This window comes from Opisthocomus hoazin, chromosome 1 (assembly GCF_030867145.1).
Source record: "Opisthocomus hoazin isolate bOpiHoa1 chromosome 1, bOpiHoa1.hap1, whole genome shotgun sequence".
Taxonomy (NCBI): Eukaryota; Metazoa; Chordata; class Aves; order Opisthocomiformes; family Opisthocomidae; genus Opisthocomus; species Opisthocomus hoazin.
This window is the reverse complement of record NC_134414.1, coordinates 153,097,516-153,124,483: the sequence shown is the minus strand read 5'-3', so window position 1 is coordinate 153,124,483 and position 26,968 is coordinate 153,097,516. Positions and strand designations below refer to the sequence as shown.

Sequence of the window (26,968 nt, the reverse complement as noted above, 5' to 3'; positions counted from 1 at the left end):
TCCAAGCCAAAGAAGGAAATCACACAGCAGCATATGGAGTGCCCTGTTCCCTGCGTATTAAGGTTGTGTTAGCTTTATAGCAGTTCTTGTCACCATTCAGTATCTTACCCCCCAAGCAGCTGTGTTTTACCACAGGATCAGAAGTCTATTTTTTGCAGTCCCAACTCAGGGTAAAACTTCATTGGGACTCTAGGATCTGACTCATTTGCAGTGATCCCTACAGTAACAGTTACCCTCTAGCTGGAGCAGGAAATAAATGTTGTTCTCAACATTGGGAACACTGTTTTGTTCTACGTTTTTTACCTCTGGATGGTGAGTTCAGAACATGCTACAGAAGGAAAGCTGAGAGTACCTAGCAAAAGCTCTGGTCAAAAATAATAACAATATCAGTATTCATAGAGCGCTGAAAGTGCTTTTTAGACTCTAAAAAATGGAGGCTGAAATGCTAAAACATAAAAGACAGACAGAAAAAAAAGAATATGTAAAATATAAATGGGAGCTATATATATGTATATACATCCATACAACTGCACACCCATTTAGCATATAAAATAACTACACCAAAAAAAATGTTGACTAAGGTAGAGTCATGCAAGGCTGCAGGACCAGGCTCAGATGAAATCTGGCCTGAGGCATGATTTGGAGGTCAGGCTCCAAAATTCTCTAGGAAAATCCAATTTGTTTGCAGTTTCTAAATCCAGCAAGAGTGACTCCATGTTTCACCTTCATTTTCCTCTGTCAAACTACCATTTTCCCAACCCCACGTTCCTGCCCGGATCTCATCTTCCAGCCATCTCCCCAGCCTCACAGCTGCCTCCCCGACACTGCACCATGTTGTCACCCTGGGGCAGTCGCCCACTGTACTAATTTAACGATGAGGGTGAATGGACAGGTCAGAGCTAAGGGCAGCCCAGAAATGTGTATCCTCAGGGCATTAGTGTGCTCTTGTCTACCTAGCCATTCATTTCTGAAGATGGATATCCCATTTATATGGTAATCATACTAACAAATTTGGCTTTCTGGGGAGCCTACTCTTTGGATACAGTCCTTCTGCCCTTCAAAAAATGGCTTCTAAGTGGCTTGCCCAGACTAATTTCAGGTATGTGTGGTGGTGCTGGGAAAAGACTGCTGTACTTCAGTTTCTGGGTACTCATCAAGGACCATCCATCCTCCTTCTATGGTACTACAGGTTTTTTAAACAAGAGCAGAGAAAACAGCTATTTCTTCTGTTTGATTGTAAATACTGAGGCAAACTGAACACTGCAGAAATATGTTAATGCTTTTTGCATGGCACCCACTCAATCTGGTTACAGGTTACAGGTTTAGCCTTTCACAGGCAAACTTGCTGCTTGTGGCTTTGAAACCCTCCAAATACAGCAACAAGTTGAGCAAAGCATGTAAAGGCTGCAGCCACTAAGCACCTTGAAAGTCAGTAACAAAACTAGCATTAATAGGCAGCTCACGGGGAGGCAGAGTAGGAAATTTAAAGATGGTCGATGTGTTTTGAGTTGCTGCGAAAGAACATGGGCTTCTGCTGCCTCCTAGGGTACGTCCTCATGGCAGTGCCTGCTGCTTGGGAGACACCTGAACTCATGTTAAACTTCCTAACTGCCGTGTAGCTGGCAATGTACTTATGGTGGCAGAGGGCAGGGTGCTCTAGTTTTCAGTATTTACTTGGTCTTTCAGCTGGCTTTTCTTCCTCCCCTGGACAGTGCGCAGCAATATGTACCAGCATCTGCCAGAGCTATCTACAACCAGTACAACTAGACTGTCTTAAAAAGCCTGACATTTTAAACAAAGACTCTATGTTTTATGCTCGTCTCATTTCTCTTTTGAGTTTTAAGGCTTCAGGATTCCTGCTTTTCATGTGTATCTCCACAGCGAGGGCTAGAAATGAGTAATTTTCAGAATTCTCACTTAGTTGCATGTCTCCAGATAACAAAGCCTTAAGAAACACGCAAAGTAGTAAGAGACTTGTGAAAAGTGGTAAGAGGCTTGTGAAAAGTGGTAAGAGGCAAGGAAGCTGTATGAGCCAGATCCTGACTCCAGAAGGAGATCTGATCAGACGTTTAACCTGACCTGGCAGCAGACAGCACGGCCTTTGTACTAGCCCACATTTTAAATGACGCTGTTTTGGCCACTTTCCATGCCTGTTAAACTTTCTTTACACTCCATTGCTGTATGCTTCACCTCTTGAAAAAACAGTCCTTCTTATGTCAGTTATAACCTCCTATTTTTGTTAGCGTTTTTCAGAAAACACAATGAAATTTTCAGTAGTTGTAGCTGTCAGGTTTTGAAGGCATAGAAACACAAGACACTGCCGTGTTACACATCTGCACTTTAGCTGTGAGCTGCAGCTCTGAGAAACCAACACAGACTTGCCAATTCTGTACTTAATGATGCCCCTTAAACATGAGAAAAGCCTGCCAGCACATTTTTATTGATTATTTATTCATCTGCTTGCTACACAATATTACTAGAGAAGTGTGCTAGGCCCACAGCAGAGATGGTGGGGTGCTGCAGCGACTAAACAACCTCCTGAGGTCCCCTCCAAGCTGCATCACCCTGTAATCCCAAGACAGTTTATGGCTCCACAACCACAGAATGGAGAACGCTGGCTATGGGCTGATATGAGAGTAGATAGCTTACTTCGTGGGCAGAGAGACATTTTAAGTTCAAAGAAAGAATGAAAGAGGGACATTTAGGATCACTTAGTACACAGCAGTGCATTGAACTCTTCAGACAACAGTATTGAGGCTGTGAGGAATAGAATCACAGAATCACAGAATGGTAGGGGTTGGAAAGGACCTCTGCAGGTCACCCAGCCCAACCCCCTGCCGAAGCAGGGTCACCCAGAGCAGGCTGCACAGGACCTTGTCCAGGCGGGGCTGGAATATCTCCAGAGAAGGAGACTCCACAGCCTCCTTGGGCAGCCTGGGCCAGGGCTCCGTCACCCTCAGAGGGAAGAAGTTCTTCCTCATCTTCAGCTGGAACTTCCTCTGCTTCAGTTTGTGCCCGTTGCCCCTTGTCCTGTCGCTGGGCACTGCTGAAAAGAGCCTGGCCCCATCCTCCTGACACCCACCCTTCAGATATTTGTAAGTATATATTACGTCCCCTCTCAGCCTTCTCTTCTCCAGGCTGAACAAGCCCAGCTCCCTCAGACTCTCCTCGTAGGAGAGATGCTCTGGTCCCCTCACCATCCTCGTAGTCCTCCGCTGGACTCTCTCCAGTAGCTCCTCATCTTTCTTGAACTGGGGAGCCCAGAAGTGGACACAGTACTGCAGATGAGGCCTCACTAGGGCAGTGTAGAGGGGAAGGAGAACCTCCCTCGACCTGCTGGCCACACTCCTCCTAATGCACCCCCGGTCACCATTGGCCTTCTTGGCAGCCAGGGCACACTGCTGGCTCATGGTTAACCTGTCGTCCACCAGGACACCCAGGTCCCTCTCCACAGAGCTGCTCTCCAGCAGGTCCGCCCCAAGCCTATATGGATGCATGGGGTTGTTCCTCCCCAGGTGCAGGACCTTGCATACCTTACATGCTGCGTGATATACTTCTAGATAAGGTATTTAAACCTCTCCCTGTATAATAGTATCTCCATACCTTATAGTAACTGAAGTAGCAAAGTATTGTTTTATAGAGGGGGAGACTATGTCTTGTTGGCATTTGAGCCCAGGTTCTCTGGCAGAGCACCCTGGGTTCCTGAAGCCGGAGCTCAGCGCGCGAGCCCACAGACGGTGCTTCCTTTCTTTCAGTCTACTCACAGTCACAACCATTCCACACAAAGCCATTCTAACCTGCAGAAAACCACTTGCTGATAACAAAAAAGCACAGTTCTTCAATTACAAGACCATGAATAAATCCCTAGTTAAACTGCTTAGTGATTTAGTATTATTTAATTGTATTCTGACATTGCATAAAAAGGCACTCGAGGAGCAAGCTTATAATAAAATAAGCACTATACCTGCATGAGCACAAGAGATCTGAGGTACTCTACACCACCTCGCCTCCTCAGACTCAGAACTCAGTCCCCTTCGCCTGGTCTCGAAGGACTGCAGTGTGCAACAGATACATGGACTAAGACGTGTTTCACTAAACCACCCCAGAATACAGCACCGAAATCAAAACCAAACTTTTAAACAGGAACAATAGAAGTATCATCTATCAACATTATTTACTAGTATGAAAAGGCATTACGCTGTGGAAGTGAGTATGCATGACCGATCTGCTCACCATTTTTCTGCTATATAAAGTTTAAAGCTATGTGTTGCAAATAACAACCTGGTGGTAAATATAGGGAGAAAGACTTTCAGTTTCTTGACATTTTATCTCTCTCTCCTTTACCTCTTAAGCCTATCTATGAAGTCCTTTTTATGAATTTGCTGTTCAGATGGGTGAAAATTTTCTTCGCTAGAGCCAGCCAACACGCCAAGGCAGGTCGCCACAGTACTCCAGTGTATCTTGGTGGTTTCATTTTTCTTTTTCATTCTTTTACAGAGCTGTGTCATCCTGTAACATGCCTTGCAGAGCAGTATTCTTCGTACTGCTCACTAAATATAATCCATTGCAAACAGCCAAAGACTAGTTATAGCAATTTGGCCGCAATTTATTCTTCTAGTCCATCCCTTAGCACCCGATTCTGGCCATCGGCGGCAACAGAATAGCTCCAGGACTAAACAGACTTTTTGCTCTGACTCAGCATCGCAGTTCCTGCATGAAACATAAATCCAACTGCTAGTCCGGTAAAGATCTGAATCATATAAATCTGGGTTTTCCCAGTGTACTTCCCCTGATCAAGAGGAATTAGAGAGCAATATTACACGGCATTCAAACAATATTAAAACTACCCTTTAAATGATCTGAAAAATGTGGTAGGTGAAATAACCACAGTAATTCTGAAGTAGGGAGTACTACAGGAAGATTACTCTTTTCCTACAGGAAAATTTCTCTGTGTTCTCTGTGATGGAGTTTCATCAGGATGTTGGAATGTCTTTCATTCAAAACCTGAATGAAATCATAACAATTTTAAACAGATTAATTAGAAATAAAAAAGTCCAACTGAAATGCTCAGAAAAATCAGAGTATTTCACCCCAATTCTGATTTTCATAAAGTCACCCTGAAGTGGAAAATTGGAAACGCTTTCTTCCAGTATATGACTTAAAACACAGTGCCATAGAATGTGACACCTTTTCAAAAAATGTTCCACTGGAAACAAATTGTCATTTTCAGATGGAGAAACATTCCAAAGGAAAATTCTCAACGTGTCTGTAGGGAGGGCAGCACTTGCAGCATACAATCTTCACCAGCTAAAAACAGCCACAAATTCTGGTTTTGAAAATAGCTTTCTAAATGAAATTGTTTAACATCAGCAACAATCGGAGGTCATAAAAACTCTTCAAATGAAATCTATTGCCATCAGAAAATCACAATTTTTAAAAAGCTGATCATAAGAAAAGACAGGTTTAATGAATTTGTAATTTTTAAATTTTTAATTTGAACAGGATAGAAGAATTGTTGAAATACTCCATTGTCACATTTCTAAATGAAGGCAATTTGTGGGGGAGAACATGATAACTGACCTATCAAAAATTACAAAAGGTAGAAGCAAAATACTTATAGCCGATCTGATTTCTGTTATTCTTCGGAAGTTCACATCAAAGCTCTTTGTGAAAGGATTCGACTTTTTATTAAAAAAAAATTATCAAGATCTCCAAAATACTCTTGTATGTATTTTTTCAGCCTGCAATAGTAAATAAATGGCTTCATTGCTTCATAAGCAACAGAACTAACAGAGCTTTGTTTCCTATACGTTTGTGGCCGGACTCTCTGGCACCTGAGAATAGCCATGCTCACACTGCAGTCTTTTCTTCTGGGAGCAGGGGGACTAACGGAGTGTCTGTCCTCTACCCAGGCACTTATTTTCTCTAAAACTTCCAGGAAATCAACATCTGTAAGCTCACGACCCCTTTCTCAATTTTGGTTGAAACCCATTGTGATGCTTAGAAGGTTTTGGTGGAGGACAGGAGGAGACAGACATGCTCCCTCAACCACAGCCTTTGTGGTCAACGCTGCTATTTCCAGGACCTTTTTCCTGCAGGTTAAACAGCACGGGCACATCAATATGGATTAGATCTCCAACATCGTAACAGCCCGTGAAAGATTCCCTTCCCCAAAGACTCCGTTATTTACCAGCAGCCCTAAATCACTTTACTGTTTCTGTCTTCCTTGGTATTCACAGTTAATCTTTGTGCTCTCCCCGGGAAGCGTTAGGGTACATCTTTTGCAAGCAACTCTCCTGATTTCTTACTAAATGCAAGGTGGCTGCAAGCTGATCTCAGGCTGCTAGGCAGCGTATGGCTGTGAGCCCCTGCCTCCCCCCGCCCCAGCATGCTCCCAGGTGTCATGGGCAGTGTTTGCGGGGTGGTTTTGCTTCCACCAAAACAGTTTCAGCCAAGAGGGAAGAAAAGGAACTAGATTGCACCAATTGCCTAATCACGGCAATACATGAGATGGCTATAAATGAGATCAAACTGTTCTAGCTGGATCCTAATCAACAGTCAGTGCAGCCACTGGGGAGCAGACACTGCCATCTGCATGCTCATTTATTGGGCTTTGGAATTATTTAACGTTTGATTTATGACGGTGAATCGCATCCTGGCAAATGCTCGCTATGCGAAACTCTTTGCTCCCTCCCCCGTGAAAGATCAGGGCCTGATCCATGTGAAAGCCTCCTGCTGAGTTCGCTGTGTTTTGGATCAGGCCTCTGGGTCTCAAGACTGGCAGACAATATTCCATTTCTGTCCAATTCTCTTGCTTAAATTTAGAAGAAGCTTGAGTGTTTTCCATCAACATTTTTATGTTTAGTTTTGGGAGAATCTTCACAGTGGGTCAGGTTACTGTGATACAGAAAGGATGATCCACACTGACATACTATACAAATTTTGCAAAAAATCTTAGCCTGAGGCAGACATCTGCCCATGAAAATTTCAGCCCAGATGGTTAAAGTTGGGCAAAGATGTAAGAAACCAAAAATAGAGTTTTATAATGGAAAGTGGTGTACAGCCTTAATATGAGGGCGCTACCAAGTACCACATACGATAAGGCTCCATAACAAGAACCATGAGGGAAGAATTCAGGCAGGATTCTTTCAGACACACCTCAGAATATCTGATCTATCTCCTCTTTATTTTTGCTTGAAAGGCCTATCAGAATTAGCTCTTCTTTTTGTCTGAATCTTCAGACATTACCATCACAACCAGGCTGTTCAAAACCATCTTTTCCCACTCAACCTAACTAAATAAGGTTTATCTGAGAAGCATAAAACCATCCCAGATAGTCAAAAGAAGCCCAGGCTGCAATAGTTCATCTCTGCACTGAGAAAACAGCTAGAAAAGTAGGAAAGCTGTGCAGCTGAGATCTAAGCTCTTAAATCAGCATTACTTGGTGTTCAGATTAAAAATCTGTCTTGATGTTTCGGCAGAACAATGCATGCAGAACTTCAGTTCTATGGCACCTTAAATCCATAAAAAGGTTCACTTAGACATAAGAGATGAAAAACATGATTTCACTCAGATTAATTCTCAGCTACTTGAGTCCCTGTTTCTGCCTTCACCTCATCTCTGTCAGTTCATTCCTATTGAGCAGGACGTGATGACACGAGCTGGAATCTTGTTTAAAGCCATGTCAGAAATTTGCTGCATTTTACACCGTCATAAATCCTGAGTAACTCCACTGGCATAAATGAAAGCACAATTTGGTTTGAAGCATCAGACTTTTTTTTTTTTTTAAATTAGGCATTAGCTCAAAAAGAAAAATCTAATGACTTCATGGGTATGGTGCAGAATCAACAGAGTTGTGCCAGGCTGCTACAGAGTAAATGAAACCAGGCTTTGACTGTGTTTACTGGGATCCCATTCCAAATACACATTCACAGCATCTCCCCCTGTGAACTTCCTATCCCCTTGAACTGAATGTGACATGCTCCAAGAAGATGTACAACAGGCAATACACCTTCTTTGCAAGATATACTACAAACTGCAAGTCACGTTAGCTACATCAATCATTGACTCAACACACATTTGTCCTGAGAAATTGTACACCAAAAATCAGCAGTGTTCATGCATATTAGGAAAGCTTAGAGGGCCAGGATGAAACTTATTGCCCATCTACAAGCAGGAACAGTAGTGCATTTCCGATAGCTACTTTTAAGAGTTATCAGCCTGTTTTAGTAGCTAAGAAATTCCACGCAACATCCATTTGGAAAAAGCCTTCTGAAAAGCTTTATATGATGATAAGAGTCAATCTTTAAGGAACTGGGGGCAAACAACGCACAAACACCTTAGTTCCAAAGTGTGTTTTTGTTAACAAATGCATTTGTTGGGTTTATTTCAGACATATGTTTGAAACCTCAAACATGTATCACGCTCATTTGGCAAGTGACTCATTGTGCACCACTTGTCAGCCTTTTGCTTTGTCGTTTGTTTTGTTTTTTCTAGTGCAGTTCAGTTATGCTCATCACTCCACCCACAAATTAGGGGTTTGTAATGGAAATTCTGACAGGGCCTTCACTATGGTGGTGCTTGCAGGCACTGTCATGATTAATAATTTTCTGTTTAATGACTCCTGATGTACTGAGAGCAGCAGTCAGATTCACTAACATCCATCTCTCCATTGTTATCAAGGAGGAATAAGACGGTAAGGAGTATCACTCTCGACTGAGTCCATCATTTAGCCCCCAACTTTAAAATGAGTGTTTAAACTGGTAAAGAGACAGTTTACCACCACAATCCAACCTCTACGTTTGTTTGTGTTGGACGACACTTTTGTTCTGGCTCGCATTACTCACATGGATAAAGCTCAGAAGGGTTCTGCTTTACTGCCCTGTTTTCTCTTAGCGTTTCTGCATTTTTTTAAATGCTACCAAATGGTTGCTTTTGGCTTCCAGCATTATCACATGTTGTCTATAAGTATGGAAATAGTTATGGTAATATGGACGTAAATCATAACTGTAAATACCACATAAAGAAGACTGCCATATAATTATAAAAATACCTAATAGATTTCTTTTTCAAAGACAACACAGCTGTCCCTTCTAACCTTTCATTTGTAGATTCTTTTCTCTCCTGTTTTTATTTATAGGTTGCTGTGCAGTTTGACATAGCACACCATGATTTTTGTTTCTAATTTTGAAAAGAAAAGAAAAAGAAAGAATAGTCATTTCATCATAAAGAAGCATTAGTTTACAATTTTGAAAAGAAACTAACGCCAGCTCTAGAACATCATCTTGGAACCAATCTCCGTCTTAATACATTTCAAAAGAATCTGTCAATAGCTACATACCGCAATTTAAAATTAAACCCTGCCATCAAACTCAAGAAAGGGTCGGCCAAATGGCACACATCACGTGTTGGGAAAGAAGCCCCATTCTTTCGCTGAACATCTCAGTGATTTTATGAACAGAACCGCAATAGGTTATAACGCCGACCACAACAAAATAAGTTTTTTATGTCCTACTCAGGGAAAAACAGGTTGAAAACTGTTATGGGTAAACTTACACTATGCACCATACCATGTTAATGAAAGCAGTAAAGCCTTACACAGCACCAGTGTTGCCAAAAATGGTTTTACATACTGTCTGGAAACTGCCACCATGCATTTTATCCCTTTCCCGACAGCTTTGCAACACTTAAATGTAAAGTGATACAAGTTATTTCAACCCTGCTGGACTCACGTGGTGCTTCAACCTACACAAACTCATTCTTACCTCTTTCTTGTTACCTTAAACTTACATACGGAGCCTGGATGCTCACAAAGAGAGGCTGCAGACAACCCTGCTCATGCCACATGAATGGAAGGCTGTTATCTTTGTATCTTTGAAACAGTTTTGCGTCAAAGCTTTTACCTATCTCTCAGCAACCACTTCAGAAATCTGTACCTATGCCCTTCTAGATAGCAAATACCACATTTTAACTCAAATAGTAGCAAATCTCTAAAGCTAATGAAGTTCATCTTAACCATCAGAAACATACAGATCTCTCTGCCTCTCCCCCTCTCTCTAAATTTATAAAAAGAGCAATTATGGCTTTATGTAGAACAACGCACAGCTCTGAATGGGTGAATTACATTCCAGCTCCCTTTTGGAGAAACAACTGAAACAAATTAACTGGAAAATGTTGGTGGGAAAGATCAGTCTGGGCTAGAGGTGCACTAATAGCTTATCAATACGCATTTTTAAGCAGATGAAACATTCAAATCCACTCTGCATTTTTATCTACACCAACTGGCTTTTGTCCATAAATGCGTCATTTTATTAGATGTGTCACTTGGTTGGGAGGCTGCCATGACTATACTGGGTGACTGAATATTAAAACATTTTCTCCAGGGGTAAGAGGTTGATCCCAAAGGTTTTCTAGTTCCAAGGGGGAGATAATTTTTCACCACCAGCTGGAGCCTGATGTCAGACATGCCCTTGCTTCATTTATTGTCCTCAGAGGCTGAAACCCAGCCTGTCCTTCCTGCCTCCAACAGTGTTTCACATTTGGGCACAGAGCAACTACTACACAGTGAACTATTAAAGCAGAAGAGCCCAGGAGACATGGGAAAATAGTTTAGGGGAAGTGGTTTGACAGCAGGATGCGGTCGTTTCTATTGTCCTATTAAAACAGATATCTGGGAAGCTTAACTTTGTTTTCACTATGTAAACATAAGTATTTTAGCCTAATGTGCCCAAAAGATGCAAATACGAAAAAATCCCCATACCACCAAAACCCCAAAGAAACCAACACAACAAATGTTTGCCCTTTTTCTGTACTGTCTCTACTTTCCTGGCAGGAATATGAGAATGAAGCCCTGTACACCTAAGCAAAGGCTAATTTGTACCAAAAGAACAAATGCCCTGGGTTCCATTAGACTCTGGCACTTAATTTTACATTTGTAGTTTGGTCTGAGAACAAAAAAGAAGCTGCCATGACTGAATATCTTTTACAGAGTCATCTTATGAAAATATCTTGACATATTTTTATTCCCTTCTATTTGTTTTCTCCAGAACAATAAGTAGGGAGATAGAAATCACCAGTTCCCATACAATATGTGGTCAGCTAAAGCAATACAGTTTAGTTCTTCAAACAAAATAGCAGCTAGATCTTGCCCACACTAATGGTTTGAGCTTGTGACAACTATATTTAGATCATGCTTAAATGATGTAAAGATGGCTATACCATTGGGGTTTTTTAAAGTTTTTTTTTAACTTTTTTAACCTTGACTGCACTTCCAAGAACATTGTTATGAATCCCTGCTACAGACTGGTTACCATATGCTTAAAATAGACATTTACCATGAGAAGGCAAAACCATGTTGCTTCACCATCTCTAAGCATTTACATCGAGGCAGTACTGATGAAAATGATAACCTTTTCGAATCAGCTAGAGGTCTGTTTTCTAACAGGTATAAGCTGTAAAGGACATTCACTGCAGCATTTACTTTGTACACTGGCATCTCCTGTAGTGGTCCTCTTCTACACCAAGATACCTTTCCAGTACTCCAGCTAAGGCTTTGGAATAAAAAGTTATCAAATCCACAGCATATTGTGCTAAAGCTGAACCAATGTCTGGTACGTTAATAACTTTCTAACCTCCTTTCTTCATCAATATGGAACAGTCAGGAGACCATGAACAACTGCTTCCAGAAGTATTTACAATACTACAGCAACACTTCTCACACAAAGTAATCTACCTGTTATCACAAATACTTTTACTGCTAAATTTTCAAACCTGTACTGTGGGTTTGTCTATATATGCATGTTCAAGAAATCTGAATGAGCTAGTAGTGTGAATTTACAGAATATACAGAGGCTAGAGAGCAATATATCTCTTATGAAGTGAATTCAGCTAATGTGAACAAAAGTCATTTTCACTCTGAATGAGAGTGAATGAACCACAAGGGACCAATCCACTTTAAAAGTTAACTCAGATATGTGTTTATCTGTGAAGCTGATTCTCTGACACTGCCCAAGAAAGCTAAAAGTCAAAGAAAATCTGTTCTTTGACATCATGGTGTGACGTATTTCCAATGCCGTCCTAGCAATAATCACTAGATATTAGGCAGTAGAGGGAGGAATTGTATTTGTTTAATTTCAGTTTCTGCTTTTTGGCAAGATGCACAGTTCTTAAGAATAATAAAAGGTTTCCTTCCCGTTTTCTTCTCGCCTCACTTCCCCAGAAAAAAGTGAAAAGAAAATTTGCATGACAAATTTGAGTAAGACTAGGATACAAACAGGCAACGGATATGTTAAATTCAGATGGACTTCTGTCTCAGCTGCTACAACATATCACATACCAAAGCTACTACACTGCTACTATCCACAGAAAGCACACTGTTCTAGGGTCAGCAGATTTTAGGGGTAGGTAAGAGGGCTGACCAGAAAACTATTAGAGAAATAGATTCCTAGTTTTAAAGAAACTTGTGCTTTTGTTATCAGTTGAGTGGGAAAATCGCTTGAGCATGTTTGGAATAGGTCTAAAACAACAGAGCCTCACTGAGCTTTGGATGTTAGGTGTACTTCTCTTTAATTAATAACAAAGATAAACATATCTTGGAGAGAAGACACTGGGGGAGGGGCAGAATTGATGTAGAGATAACTTCACAGGGGAAAAAGTGCAGTAAACATTAAAAAACCTCAAGATTATTGACTGAGATATCAACTGTTACTATTTACAAAGGCTTCTGATACTAGCCTGTCTGTTTAACTCACTAATTCTGGTACGACAAACACCTTGTCAGTTCACAACACTTATCTACAAGATGTGTTATTTGGCTTCAACATGAAAGTAGTCCCTTGTAAAATCAAGAACAAAATCTGTATGGCAGGTAACTGGTTAATGCTGAACAACATGCACATGATACTTCATCAACTTCCTTACAAAAATTAGGATATTATTCTTTATTAAGGTGCCCTGTAATTCTGAAGTAAATCATGCCAAGATACTATCTTGTAAGTCTGTAGATCAGATATCATTACTCAGAAAAAAAGGAAAAGCTTTCATGCACTTACCTTATCCTCTAGCCGGATCAGTCTGGCTCCTACAGTATAGTATCCTTTGTCTACCCCTTTTTCTAAATAAAAAAGAATAAAAATAGGACATTCATTAGGTGGAGGATAAACTCAAACTAAGAATCATATCTATGGTATTTAAAGCAAAAAAGAAGCTGGAAAAATGTTAGGGTAGTATAAATAACCTGAACACAACAAGAAAGAATTTTTTCATAGTGTACAGAAATGAAAGAGGGTAGTTAGAGTGAAGGCAATTAGTTTGACTAACTTGCAAGATTAAGTTAGTCTAAAGGGCAACCTGGACCTCGGTGGAGGCAGTGTGTGGACATGAAGGACTATAGATAGCGTCTGAGGTAACCTGATTCCTTATTTAATTACCTCAATTAATGGCATGTAGTTAGACGGAATAGGCAAGCTCCCAAGGCATACCCCCCATTTTGAATATCATTGACACGAGCAATGTACACCTTCCGTACATAAAGAAATCAGAATTGTTTTTGACTAAGATTGTAGATGTGGGAGGCACTACTGTCCAGGGGTTCAAGAGCTGGAGTGGCAGAGACCTACCTTGTCTCTGTAAATGAATGACACTGGGACAAGCCCTTGCATCTCCATATTAATTTTCCCTCCTAGCCTTCATGACACCTGGTTAATAAGGCTCAGTTATGCAATTTGTTTCACTCACATAATGCAAATGGTGGGATTGGGAGCCAAGATTGAAAATTGTGTAAAGTGGGGTCTATCCATAGTGTTTACACGGCCAATTGCAAAGGAATGCCATAGTTTGCGGGTGTTATTTCACAGGGAATGAAGCACAAAACCACGTATATTCTGAGCTGGGAGAAAATATGCACAAGAAAAAAACCACCCCAAAATACTAAAGTAACTTGGAAGCCTATGTCAATGAAAGTTGGACACATTTTTCTCTACTAAACTATTTTTCCAACTCCAGGCTGGAGTAACTACTCCTTGTTTGTTCCATAAATTATTCCACTTTTATGACTGGTTGAGCTTCGGTTTTTAAAAGCTATTTCAGCCCATTTTGCTTAGGGCATGAGCACAATGTGAAAGACTTACTGGAAGGGAGGCTGAGATGTGAATTTACAGTGCATCAGCATCCACCTTAACTGCCTGTATGTGTGCTCATTCTGCAGGGAGCTCACATTCTTGCATTTCTCAGTGAACGGTACTCGCTTTACCATTGCCATTAGCAGTGTATATACCTTTGCTAATGTGAGATGTTTAGTGATACATTCGCAACAAAGTTCAGCTGAAGGTAACTTGTTCTGTAAGCATCACAACCTTAGAGGAAGACTTTAGCAAAAAACAATGCTGGCGAGAATACTCATCTTGCTTTCTCTCTCCTCTGCAGACGACCTAGAATATTAAAAAGGCTGTGGTCCCTTGGCAGCTCTGCGCAGGCATTAGAAAGAAGTGTTTGATCAGAGAACTTGGAGTAAATACCATATGGAGAGAAAATTCAAAGATTGTTCAAGCACACTGTGTGGGGACAGAAAATAAATGACACAGCTTGGCTCATACATGCGTGCTGTTCATCATTCATTAGTTCATAACCACAGAAACCTCTTAACATATAAGTAGCCGAGGCTCAAGTTTATCTATGTATTCATCTCTGCCTAAAACGAAATAATTGACTCTGTAGTCTACTTTCTAGTCAGCAAATCTGTAGACACTTACCATCTTTCAAAGTATATACCAGAAAAAACATGCCTTTGAGGATTTCTAAACAGGGATGTGATTTGGATAGCTGTGCGTAGGTAGCATTTTTGTTTAGGTCTAAACACAAAAAGCCCCCCCAAACCTGAAGAAATATTCCAATCAGCTTTTTTCTTTTTTTTTTTTTTTTTAAAGAATAATTTCCTCACCACCTCTAATTACATCCTTCTTATAATCACCAAGATATCCCAAAATAACCAAACCAAGTTAATAATGTTTCCTATTTCAGTTATTCTCGAATGTGGTGTGGAACAGAAAACAAGAACATCGGGAGCAGATAAGCAGTATGAAGCTATTTTGTGGCATGTGGCACTCCTATCAGATGAAGTGAAAAGAATGACACACATGCATGTAGCGATGTCCTATCCAGCCCTTTATTGGCATGCAGGCTGTGTAAGTCACAAAAGCCTGCGGTCTTTCCCATTTCTTATTAGCCTCTGTTTAAATCAGCATTCAGCTCTAATTTACAAGCCTTTTCCTCTAATAAAGACCATCTTTAAAAGTAAATGGGGTGTGTATACAATGTGCAGAGCGTTGTGGTAAAAAGGGTGGGCAGAAGTTCAGACAGCATTGCTCTAGCACATTTGATTTCTATCTCGTGTTTATACTTTCTTGAGTTTTTTCAAGATATGTGATTTTAGACTTTCTACATTAAATTATTTGCTTTTACATAGTTGAAAGAATTGCGTGGCTAGCTATAAATCTGAAATGTCTAAATTTTTACTTTTGTTGCTTTGTAATCCAAAATAACTTTCTTTTAGTAGTGAGTTTTTTCTGTTCTTTGTCTCGATCTGCAATAAAACAGATAGACCAGCTAAGCAACCCACTAACTGTGTATATAGATGTGAAAGACACAGACACGAAGGAACAATGCATGATCATCAAGAAGGAAGGCACAATTATTTACAAGTAGATGAAAATAGATATGGACATATTTTAGCTCATAAGAAAAAAAATATCTTGAAACAAGCTTGTATCACATGGTTGGTGCGATACAAAACCATTGTTTTATATACTTCGATTTGAATCAGATAAAACGCTAATATATGAGAAATAGGCATTATACTTTGGGAGACTGAATAGTTCTTGGGTCATCTAGTCCATCTCTCATCTTTAACAATATATAAATTTCTTCCCTGAAAGTCTTTGACTTCCTGAGTATACATACCACACTGCTTCCCAAACAACATGATCTTGTCTTTATTTCCTATTATTTTCACAAAGGTGGCACATCTCTTTTTCTAGTGAACAAGAGATGCCACTTGTAAAAAACATTAAAAATGTTTAGGTATTCCTCGCACCAGTTGAAAAAACAAGAAAGGCCATCCTCAACTCTTTCCCCAAATGGAAGCACATGATATAAATCACATATTAGTCGTTATTCAAGTTTGTTTTCTTCTACAAAACCCAGAAATTACCATCTGAAACAAATAAGAGCAAAAGAGCAAATCAATTGAGGACAGCACCATAATCTTAATTTTTTACTCAGTTAGTGTGATTCATCTCATCGGAATATACCAAACCCTTAAGAAAACAGATTTTTTCTTTGGTTGGAAAAAATACTTATGGGGAGCATTAGGATAGTGAATGAATTGCAGACAGATGGCATGAAAATGATAAAAACTGGAAAGGATCTACTATGCTTTTACAGAGTGAGAGTCCTTCCCTGGTTTTTATTTTTATCGTGTATACAGGTATAAGGGAGATAACTCAAAAATTTTAAAATTAATCTGAAATCCATTAAATTTTTTAAGCAGAAAATGAAGAATTTGAGCATTGTGACACCTAGGATACTTCAATTGCTAAACACATTTCAAAAGCTTGGCAAATCATATAAAGTTCAGTCCTGGGACTACAGAAAGCAGGACAACACAAGAGACACCACTACCTTGGTTTGTTTAACTCAATGCAATTACAGTCTTCTGGACCTGTAGTTGTTTCAGTTCTGTAATAGCTCTATGTAGGGAAAACTGTGATGAGCTTATGGCAAGATCTAGATTCTTAGGTTTATAAACCAGGTGTGCTTCTGAAAATGCACGTCAGGATTGCCCTTTTAAACCCAGGATCCACAAAATAGCAAATAAGGTCATCTTAGGCATCATGACTTTTGACTTGAGTCTTTTTTGTTGTCAGTCAGAGCCTTTTACAACTGATAGGCAGAAGAAGTTAAAAAGAGGTAAGACATAGTCCTAGGTCAGGTGTTTCTGATTTCTCTTTGACAGCCTGAAGAAAATAAAAAGAGTAAACTATCAAAATATTTTAGAAGGCTGTACTGCAACACAGAAAACTCTGTGATAAAGCTAACTGTTCCATGATGAAGGTTCAACAGTATACACTGAAAGTAGAAATTTCTAGTTTTTCCAAGTTGCAAAAATGTAGCTGCAGTGACTAACATGTCAGGTTAAAGACATGCAATCACCTTTCAACAAATAAAACAGCCCTAAACAAAAGGTCCCTCTTCCTACCTGCCTCATTTATCCAGCCTCTGAGATGACACAATTTGCTCAAGTGGCTCATGAGGAACAATATGATCCATTTATCAGAGACAAGCCATATGCTCTGAATGTGGTACGAACTACGTCACACTTCTGCCCTTCCGCCAGGAGATGCTGATGGCAGGATTTAGACTCACAATCATTATACTATTTATAAAATAATTACTATCCCAAATTCAAAACGAAATGCAAGCTTCTTTATTAGTTTTTATTAAGAATAGAATTCTATGCTGTTCAGAGGAGCTATATGAAAGGCAAATTAGCTGCAGGTTCCAAGGACTCAAAGTAGGATACATGTGACATTTCTGCTGGCTCTCTGCATCGAGGTAGACCAAGCCCAGAAACGAAAATAACTCTTAGACACAAGATTGTGAACACCTGACAGCAACATGAACCACCTAAGTGGTTTTATTTTTGATCAAGTTCACACAGATTTTGTCTCCAGAAGGGGTGGAATAAATCAGTTCCCGCAGAAATATGGGTATCTCTCATTTCAAATACTCACTGTCTTAAAAAGATAAAAAATAAACTATGCATATTTATTATGGTTTAAAAGATATTGTGATCCAATTTCTTCTTAACAGCTGGGAAGGAAATAGCATCAGTAAGCTTAGGTGGCATTTAACGGAAAAAAAAGCAAAGAATGGAACTGCAAAAATTTTACAAGAAAGCTTTCTTCTCCAGGGATTCCCACCTGTGTTATGCAGTCTCAGGAGGTTCAGATGAACTGCAGATAAACATCAGTCTTTTGCGTACTTATCTGAACCTAAACACTGGATCTTTTGTTTTACCTTAGCACTATTCTTCACCTTTGCCCCTGCAAAGCTACAGTAAGTCTCAAAAATTGCATTCAAAAGCAATTAAGTCCATCATGTGTAGTGAAGGTCAAGTATTACACTCTTCTTATTTGTATCATTACATAAGCCTCTGCTTTGTTAATTCCAGAAATTTTATTAACATGTGCTTTGCCTCTATATCAACATTTTCTTTTATTAAGGGGTTTGTTTACTATTATAGGAACCTTTGTTTCATCTTACATAATTGCATTACCTGGAACACGGAGACAAGCTTTTAATGAAGCGAAGACACAGTCTTCTGAGTATACTCAGAAAAATGGGAGTCAAGTCTTTGGAAAATATATTCATGATCTTAACGTTTTTAAATCCACCCCTGATACTAGGAGTTTCAAACAAAGCTAGTAGAAGCCAGGACCAAAACAAGCAGAAATGGAGAAATCCTCACAATATGTGTTTGTGAAAAATAAATCATGAAAATTCTTGTCACAGTATATTGCAGATATTAAAAGATTACAGGGGAAACTAGGCAAGCTTGGTGAGGACAAACCAGTTAAGACTACTAAATACACAGAAACCATGTCAGGAAGTCTCTGATCTGCAAATAGCTGGAAGCTTACAGGAAGGTTAGAGGATTATGCATACCAGTTTTTTATACATTTCCCAAAGCGCCTAGCTTTCGGCTCCGTCGGAGTCAGACTGGTCTGACCCAGCATGGCTTTTATTCTGTTCTTGTATCCTTATCTTGTTTTAACACAGCTTTTACTGCTTTTTATCTCTGAGAAACTACCTTGAAAAACAACAATAATTGCTTCCAGTGAATTCAGATTCTGGATTTTTTATGACATCTTTCACTTCTGAAAGGTAATAATACTATAGACACACTGCAATTATTTCATATAATATTATCAAAGTTGACAAGAGGGTTTCAGTAACAGCCTGATCCAAAACCCACTGAGGTCACTGGAAAGACTCCCATTCATTTCAACAGGCTTGGAATCAGACCTTAAGATTCTTTGAATGTGAGTATAATAAAACAGGAAAAAAAAAGGAGCTGGAAAGGAAAATTCTTCTCATGCTTTTCTACTTGGCGGTCCAATTTTCTTTGCATTGTCATTTCTCTTCTGCTTGCCATCAATACAAAAATAACAGTCTGGAAGAAACCCCCATATTGTTTACAAATGAGGTTTTTAGCAATGCCTTTGAACTGGAAAAAATGTATCATACTGAAAATACATTTTCAGTGTAGAATAAACCACCCATTCTGAGGAAAATTCAGGAAGAATTCTGTTTTCCAGAGGAGGAGGACAGTGCAAGAGTCTGTTTCCATGCAAAGCAGACCAATACTATAGTCACTCATCACTGTTCATAACTTGATTATTGGTGGGTTGGATAATACCGAGACTAATCATAAACTAACCCTAGCTTTAGTTCTGCAGACCACTTATCTGGAACCATTTATCTTATTTTTGGATTTGTGGAGGGTTTAGATAAAATAACTACTAGATCAAATAACTTTTGGTTTTGCTCTTGCAAACCCTTAACTGAGCTCACAAGGTTTTGCATCCTTAACAACCATTTTACCTTTCCCAGTCAGTATTTATTCAGTCCATTTAAGAGCAGAGCCATCGGTGTTTGCAAGAGGTGTAACTCTGCAGAGTCTGCATGCTGTGGAGGCAGACATCAACCTTAGCAGGGCCACCACGTTTTTGCATACGAGACCTGTCTCAAAGAAGCTACTCAGCAGTAGTGTTCCAAGAAAAGACTAACAAGGTACGCTAACTGCATGGACAGGTATGTCATAATCGTCTCCATTGCACAGATTATGGCTTTCCCAAATATCTCTGAAGTCCTATGATGCTCTCTCCAGTAAGACTATGCATCATGAATTCCGATAATGAGTCTGCCCAAACTTGCCTTACCTCTAGAAGCCAGTGGGGTTTTCCACATATTAAGTCAAAGCAATAATTTTTGATAAAAAAATTATAATGAATGATAAAAAACATGTGGCAGATTTTGACTTTTTCTTCTCTTTTTTCTTTTCCCTTAATCATCTGGGGCTGTATTTTTAGGCTGTCTCTCCAAGATATGGCTGGTACAGCAAATTGCTGTGTAACCTCAGGCCCACAGGCAGATCATCCACATTGCTCTTGTTGTCCAGTGTTCTAGTGTAGGTTTTGCATATGAGTTGCTCAGGACTGAGTCAATCATGGACACAACCCGATGGCAAGTTGACAAGTTCCTCAGTACTTTAGACTCTTTTCAACACTCAAACACGGAACACTTGTTCAAATTCATAGACCCACCAAAGATCCTCCCAAAGGTTTCTATGACCCTTTTGTCCCAAGATCTGGTGAGACTAAACTTCCCAGATATCCTCAGCTTCCCGAACTGCTCAGAACATTATCTCACAATTAGCTTCTTTGCAGTCAACACTTCTAATAATTCTCCACCTCTGAAAGAAGCAGCTGCTTCATAAAAAATGCCTCAAACACCCATCTTTTTGAGCACAGATTACAGTTCTAATTTGGTAACGTTACATTTGAAATAAAATAATACATTCTTGGAGGTAAGCAAAGTTTTTCCATAAATTTCACTTGCACATTCTGGAATGAAATCCCAAGCATAAATATTTATACATGTATTCAAGCTGAGGGCTTATTTTCCTGTGGTCCAAACCCAGCTCAGCTACAGGGAAGAGGACTGTACTACTGAGTTTTCTGCAGCAATCAGATGTTAAAAATGTCTTTTGAGAGATGCTTCCTCATTCTGATAGTATAAACCTTTTTAACCACCGATTATATGGCATTTCGTAAAGGCTCCGAAATACCTTTGGCACCCTCAGTTACACTTTTGCCCATGAGTGCTCAAAGTCACTTGGGGATATGGGTCTTCAGTTCCTAAGTCGGTTTTGAGCTTGTAGGGACAGAGCATGAGTGGGGCTTCAGGAAACTCGAAGTCAATCTCTTGCGATAAAAAATGAACACTTCTTTCAGTTCTTCCCATACAAGCATTCAGGTTTCTGGTCTCCACGATTCCCACCACGAGGTTTTCCCAGAATCTCACTGCGGTGCATGGCCAGGGATTTCCCTCCTGGCCATGCATTTTCAGCTTAAATCTCTTTATGGCCAGTTCACAAACATTTGTTATTCTGCTTGCACTGCCCTTTCCCTTACGTATTTCTTTTGCCTCACAGGTAATTACTCCCCTTGTAGAATTAAAAGACAACTCTTTCCAGCCTTTTATTTTGCTAGGTTAAAAGGAGCAAACGTCTGTTCCCCATTAATAGAATAGTTTCTCCTTTTCACTAGTCATCCTAGTATTTCTTCCTTATTTTTGCTGCAGTTAGTCTTTCCTAAAGATCTGGAATCAGAATTTTGCACATAAGGCCTTACCCGCATCATGCACAAAGACATGTATGCTTCTCTGCATGTCTCGGAAATCTCTCTCCTGATCCTAGGGTCAGACTCATTTTTTAATGGATGTATCACAGCATTTTCTTACATTTAACTGACATTTGCTTACAATTAATTAGCAGACCAGGCCTTTCTTTTTCTCAGACTTGTCCGACTGTTCACCACTACTAGCATGTCAGAGATTTTTTTTTTCTTTAGTTTCCCTGTGCCTGATCTTGCATTTTTTGTGTTTGAATTTCATACCACTTCTATCCCTCTAGCTTTCAAGGCTACCCCAGTTCGTTCTGAATGATACTCTCCATCTTCCTTTGAGCTTTCCAAAACTGAAATCCATAGGCTGTTCAGAAAAGAAGAAATCTTTTTAAGTGAACCAACATACATTCTAAATCTAGCACAAAAGATTTAGTTAGAATATTTTTGTGGAATATTTTCCAATAATATGTTTCCATCTCATTGTGCACTGATACACATTTTTAACATTTATTCTTAATTTCCACTTACTCCACTACCACCTGAATCCAAGGTATTTTTCTTTCCACAGTCATTCCAGGGCTTCTTATCAGAATTATATATTCATGCCTAATTGGCTGGATTATAAATCCATATTACTGTAGCCACAGGTATTTTCACAAAGTTATGAAGCTAATTGTATTACATAAAATACAGTCACTATACCTGGGAGGAAAAGGCCTGGCTTTCCCAAAGAATGGTCCAATCTGAAAAGCAAACAAAGAATTACCAGCAGTGCAATTAATAAAGCAACTTAAATTCTGTTGCTAGGAAATGTATAGGAGCATAATTTACATGAGAATTTACAGTAGCTTTAAACCTAAAACAAAGCAAGAAAAAAGATGAGACTAGCATGATTTTCTGCATACGCAGTCAGCAGTTTAGTTCTTTAGAGTTTATTTTCCAAAATCAAACCATATTAGTATTTTTATTTTTTGTGAGTACTAATATTTTATTTCTTAGACTTTCATGTTGTAACTAAACCATAGTTCTTCTACATCTGTACAGCACTACTATACAAATAGAATGGCTTCCTAATAACATTTGCAAGTATTCTTTGAATTTCATGCAGGCAGATTTAATATCTATATATGTTGACACAGTAGATTCCATTCAATAGGATTTTTTTTTTTTTTTTTTTTTCATTTAAAGGCCAGAGAAGTTCATTCTGGTATCCCAGTCCGCAGTTTTAATTTGTAAAGAGAAAAGCACTTGGTGCTGAAAGAGAAGAGAATAGTTTTGTGGCGAAATATTTCAGCTGCGATCCCAAAACTTGGAGAAAGCATGCACAAAGAGGAATGTGGAAGGGAAAAGTTCCAGACAGGGAGGGAAGCACAGGCAAACCAGATTTCTTTCAAACGTAGAGAATCGTAGAGAGAGGACAGAAAGGTAAATCTTTATTTGAAAAGTTTTCCTTTACTAAAAAGAGGGGAGAAAATCTCACTTCAGACTACAAACTTCACAGCATGCATCTTAATTTCTTTTAATTTAGCTTGGAGGAGGAGAGGAGGAGAGGAGGAGGATAAAGGATAATTGTAAACTTGGTCATAAAAAGGGTTAAAAATGACTCCAAGTTAAATCCTCTAGATATTGTGCTCCCTGTTGTGCTTGCAATTTTGGACAATTACAGTTCATTAAGTACACATCTCTCCTAAAGCCAGCTGGCACCAGAGAAATCAAATATTTCATGAGGTAGACAGGCCCTACCTTCTTTGAAGTTCTTTTATCCGAACCATCATATTGAGGTGTCCTTGTGAGTACTGTTCAATCACATCGCGTACGTCATACGGCTTCCGAGCTTGCTGTGAAAGGAATCATACAAGAGATTGAAAGGTAGGCTTAGTTTAAACTCGATTTTTATTTCAGACAGGTCTCCATGCTATTTTTTATCTTCCAGAGGTTATTTGTTTGCCATTTTGCAACGGTTGTTGAAATGAATAAAAAATATGTAGACGTTGTAGGAGTGCATATTTATTGTGGAGATAGAGCCAAATAATTCCCATTACTGTCAGTTAGAGTCATGTCTTCGTGTTACTTCACACTGTGCAAAATATTAGACCCTCACAGCGTATTCAGAAAACACAATCCCAAGATATATAATTGATCTAAGGCTGCCATGTGCGATATCTCTCAACTTATTCCAAAACCATATGTTAATCATAATGTCAGAGGACTGAACTGCAAAGATAGGCCAACTCACAACACTTGGGCCCTGAATCAAACGCCTCTAAAGCCTAAAGATGTCTAGTGACAGAAATATTATTGCTTGAGCAACTGAGAGGACAGATGCTTTGCATAAGTCTGAAGACTGCCGTATGTAGAGTTTTTTGCACTTCTTTGTCTTTAATGATACCTACGAGGTCAGAAAAGAGGTGCAACTCAAATACGTAAAAAAGGACAGATAAAAAATGGGAGAGAGCTAAAAAACTGCCATCTGCCCGGCTTTATTCCCATTCTAATGAGAATCCAGACACTTCTGCCAAGCTCTGGTTTCTTACTGTAACTACTAAGGCAGAATTTTGAAACAAGTCTAGAGATTTTGCAGAAAGTGATGTGATTATAAAAGTGCAGCATGGTAGAATTTTATTGAGTAAAAGCAGTGTGTGTGTGTGTGTGTGTTAGAAAAAGCTCAAATGATGTCCTTTCAAAAATACCAGCATTTTCAGAGCCCTACCATCCCCTATGGGAAATGTGGGGCAAGATGCCTCCTTTCTGGCTCCAACTCAAGAAAAGAAGAAAAAAAAGAAAGGTAAACGGCAAATCTAGTAATTGGAAATTACTGAAAACAGCTCATTAGTCATCCTGTTGTCTGTTTCCAGTCTGTCACAGCTTCAGCCAGAGCCATTAGCATGCACCACTGCACACATGCATTGAACACCTACAGTATGTGCTGGAGTCATGCTTGGAAGGCAGCCACAGGATCCTAGAAATTTCAAATGAAAGCATGGAACTGGAATGGAAACAAATCCTGTGAAATGAATGAAGAAGCAAAAGCTCTTCATGACAAAATGCCTTCCTTGTGCTCAGGCGTCAGCACTTACCTGCGTTATTACTTTCAGAAGAGTTCACGGCTTTGGTAGTGTGCGTGTACGCTTGTGTGTGTTTGTGAGAAGAGACACTTTGGGGGGAGACAGGTTTCAGCTTTCCGTTTATCACCTTTTTTTTTGCCTTCCCCAGCTTCACATTTTGCAGACGCTGACACATCACTTTTTCTGGCCAGAAAAGCAGCCTATTGTCTTCACCCAGAGAAACAGTGCCAGTATCACTCTTTAGATTGACTAGTGAGGTTGCTTTGAGAGCATTTTGGCTAAATCCTCTGTCCTTTCCTTTGGACGCTCTCTATTTAAACATGATGCATGGCACAGAGCCTAGATGTGCTGGGGATTTTTCCCCACCTCTCTCCCTTCTGCCCCATGGGCTACTTTGTGCATAATTAATTCGACTCTTTCCCAATGAAATTTCTTTTCTCCCTCAAAAAAGTCTTCTATCTGTTATCCCTTTTACCAAATCATCAACTCTGAATCTTGTAGTTGCAAAGTGCTGTACACCAAAGTCTGAGTTCTCTCCAAGGCACAGTAAAAATATCCTTCAAGCTTTCACCATTTCTCTCCTCTTTTCCCATAAAGCTTTAGATCAGAGCATCTTATGTCCTGCCAAACTTTGGCACAGTCTCTTGTCATGTTTTTATTAGGAAATGCTAGTACAATACAACTTTAAGGCGGGAGGTAATAGGGTCCCAGGGAGGTTTGGTAAATGCAGAACTTGAAGAACTTCTGTAACTTTCATTCTGTCGATTCTAGCCATAATCCCAAATCCTGGCCATTTGGGGTCAGCATTCTACATTCAGCATGCTTAGAGGTCCTAATGCAAAACTCAAAATAACTTTATTTGGCTTTGAACTTCCAAAACCTAATTAGCATGGGGAGTCTTGAAAGCTGTATTTCACAGCCTCAGGAAAGAAAAAAATGGAAGATAATTCCTTCTGCTTTTTCCCTATGACTAACATCAACTCACAGAATCCTCTCCATAGACTGATCAAGTCCAGTTTTTCAGGTTTGGCATGAATGCTGTTGGTTGACAGCTCCACAACACTAGGTCTCTGGTGGTTTGAAATACCCTAAGTTTTATCCTAACTCATTTATATACTGATTTTATCTTCCAGGAATGGTGTCTTTAATTTTCTTTCTTTTTCTTTTTTTTTTTTTTTTTTTTAAATTTCCCATAGTGTTTATCTCTCTGGTGTATTTACAATATAATCCTGCTCTCCTGTTGTTTGCTGAGTTAAACAAACAGAATTCTAGTCTTCTTTCATAAGGTAAGGTCATCTGAAGATACATTTCTGCATGGGCTTGGGAAATGCATGTGCTATTTTGTCTGCCCTAATTCAGAGTCTTCTGAGTGTTGTGAGCTTATCTCAGACTTCTATCCCTGCAATTAAGTGCTCAGCTCTAATCAAACTTGCTTGAAATTTAGGTTATCTTTTTAAAACCTCTTCAAAAGATTTATGAAAGTTGATTAACTTGCAGTGCACCCTCCTGGACAAAAAAGCATGAATCTTCAGATGGAAATAACAGAGGCTTTGAAAATCAGGCCAACAGTTAATTATTCATTTCCATGGCATCACCAGCACATGGGCGATGAGAATGATGATACCAGAATCATTCCAAACAAGTTTTACCACAATAGGACTTGGTAAACAGGCAAAATAAGACATTTTTTTCCAATGCAGCACATTCACTTTAAGCACTTTGTAACCTGATCGAGAAATTTAACTTAAGACTTCATAACAACAGCAAATTTCCAGTGGCCAGATGCTCCACACTGTTGTAAAATAAGGATTCTATATGACATCCCATTCTGGGAAACAAACCTGGAAATGTGGGCCACAAAAATGAAAGCAACTACACAGCATTTTGCCCATGGGTAAGGTCTATTGATCTGTCCACCACGCACAGCACACAATTAGTTGAGCATTCTCCAACCAGTCGTTGGATGATCATTATAGACAGTAACAGTATTTTAGCAGACACTTCACCAGAGTCTTTTTTTCACTTCTTCTAGCAGATGGGTAAGTAGTTCATATATTGGCCAGTACAGTAGAACAGATAAACAGAGCCCCAGCAAAACAGTTGCAGTAAAAAAGAGAAGTGAAAAATAGCTATGCCGACTCCACAAATTCAGAAGCCTTTCGTATTGCACAATTGGATAGTTGATAGTTTTGCCCATGCTATGAAAAAGCCCATGTAGGGTAAGTATGAGGCTGAGAGCCTAACCAGTGCCTTCAACTTATTACAACCACAAACACAAGCTCACTCTTAGAGCACTTTCAATGTCATATACGTAAGACTACACTTTGTACTTCTGTTTAATTGTGCTGCTTACCTGAAATTTTCTTCTGGCTACAAAATACTGCATTCTCCTGATGACTTTTACAGCTGTTCGATGTGCTTCAGTTAATCTGCCAGGAA

General features: G+C 39.5%; 1 protein-coding gene across 1 annotated transcript in view; it reads right to left on the bottom strand.

Annotated features, from left to right (window-relative positions):
* The window catches only part of LOC104335004 (potassium voltage-gated channel subfamily KQT member 1), a 501,768-nt gene that overhangs the window by 197,138 nt on the left and 277,662 nt on the right, over positions 1–26,968 (bottom strand). The window contains exons 12-15 of the mRNA XM_009940687.2: positions 26,883–26,958; positions 23,208–23,302; positions 22,167–22,207; positions 13,050–13,111 (exon numbers count right to left, since the gene is read on the bottom strand). Of these exons, the coding sequence (XP_009938989.2) occupies positions 13,050–13,111; positions 22,167–22,207; positions 23,208–23,302; positions 26,883–26,958 (274 nt within the window). The remainder of the gene's footprint in view (positions 1–13,049; positions 13,112–22,166; positions 22,208–23,207; positions 23,303–26,882; positions 26,959–26,968) is intronic.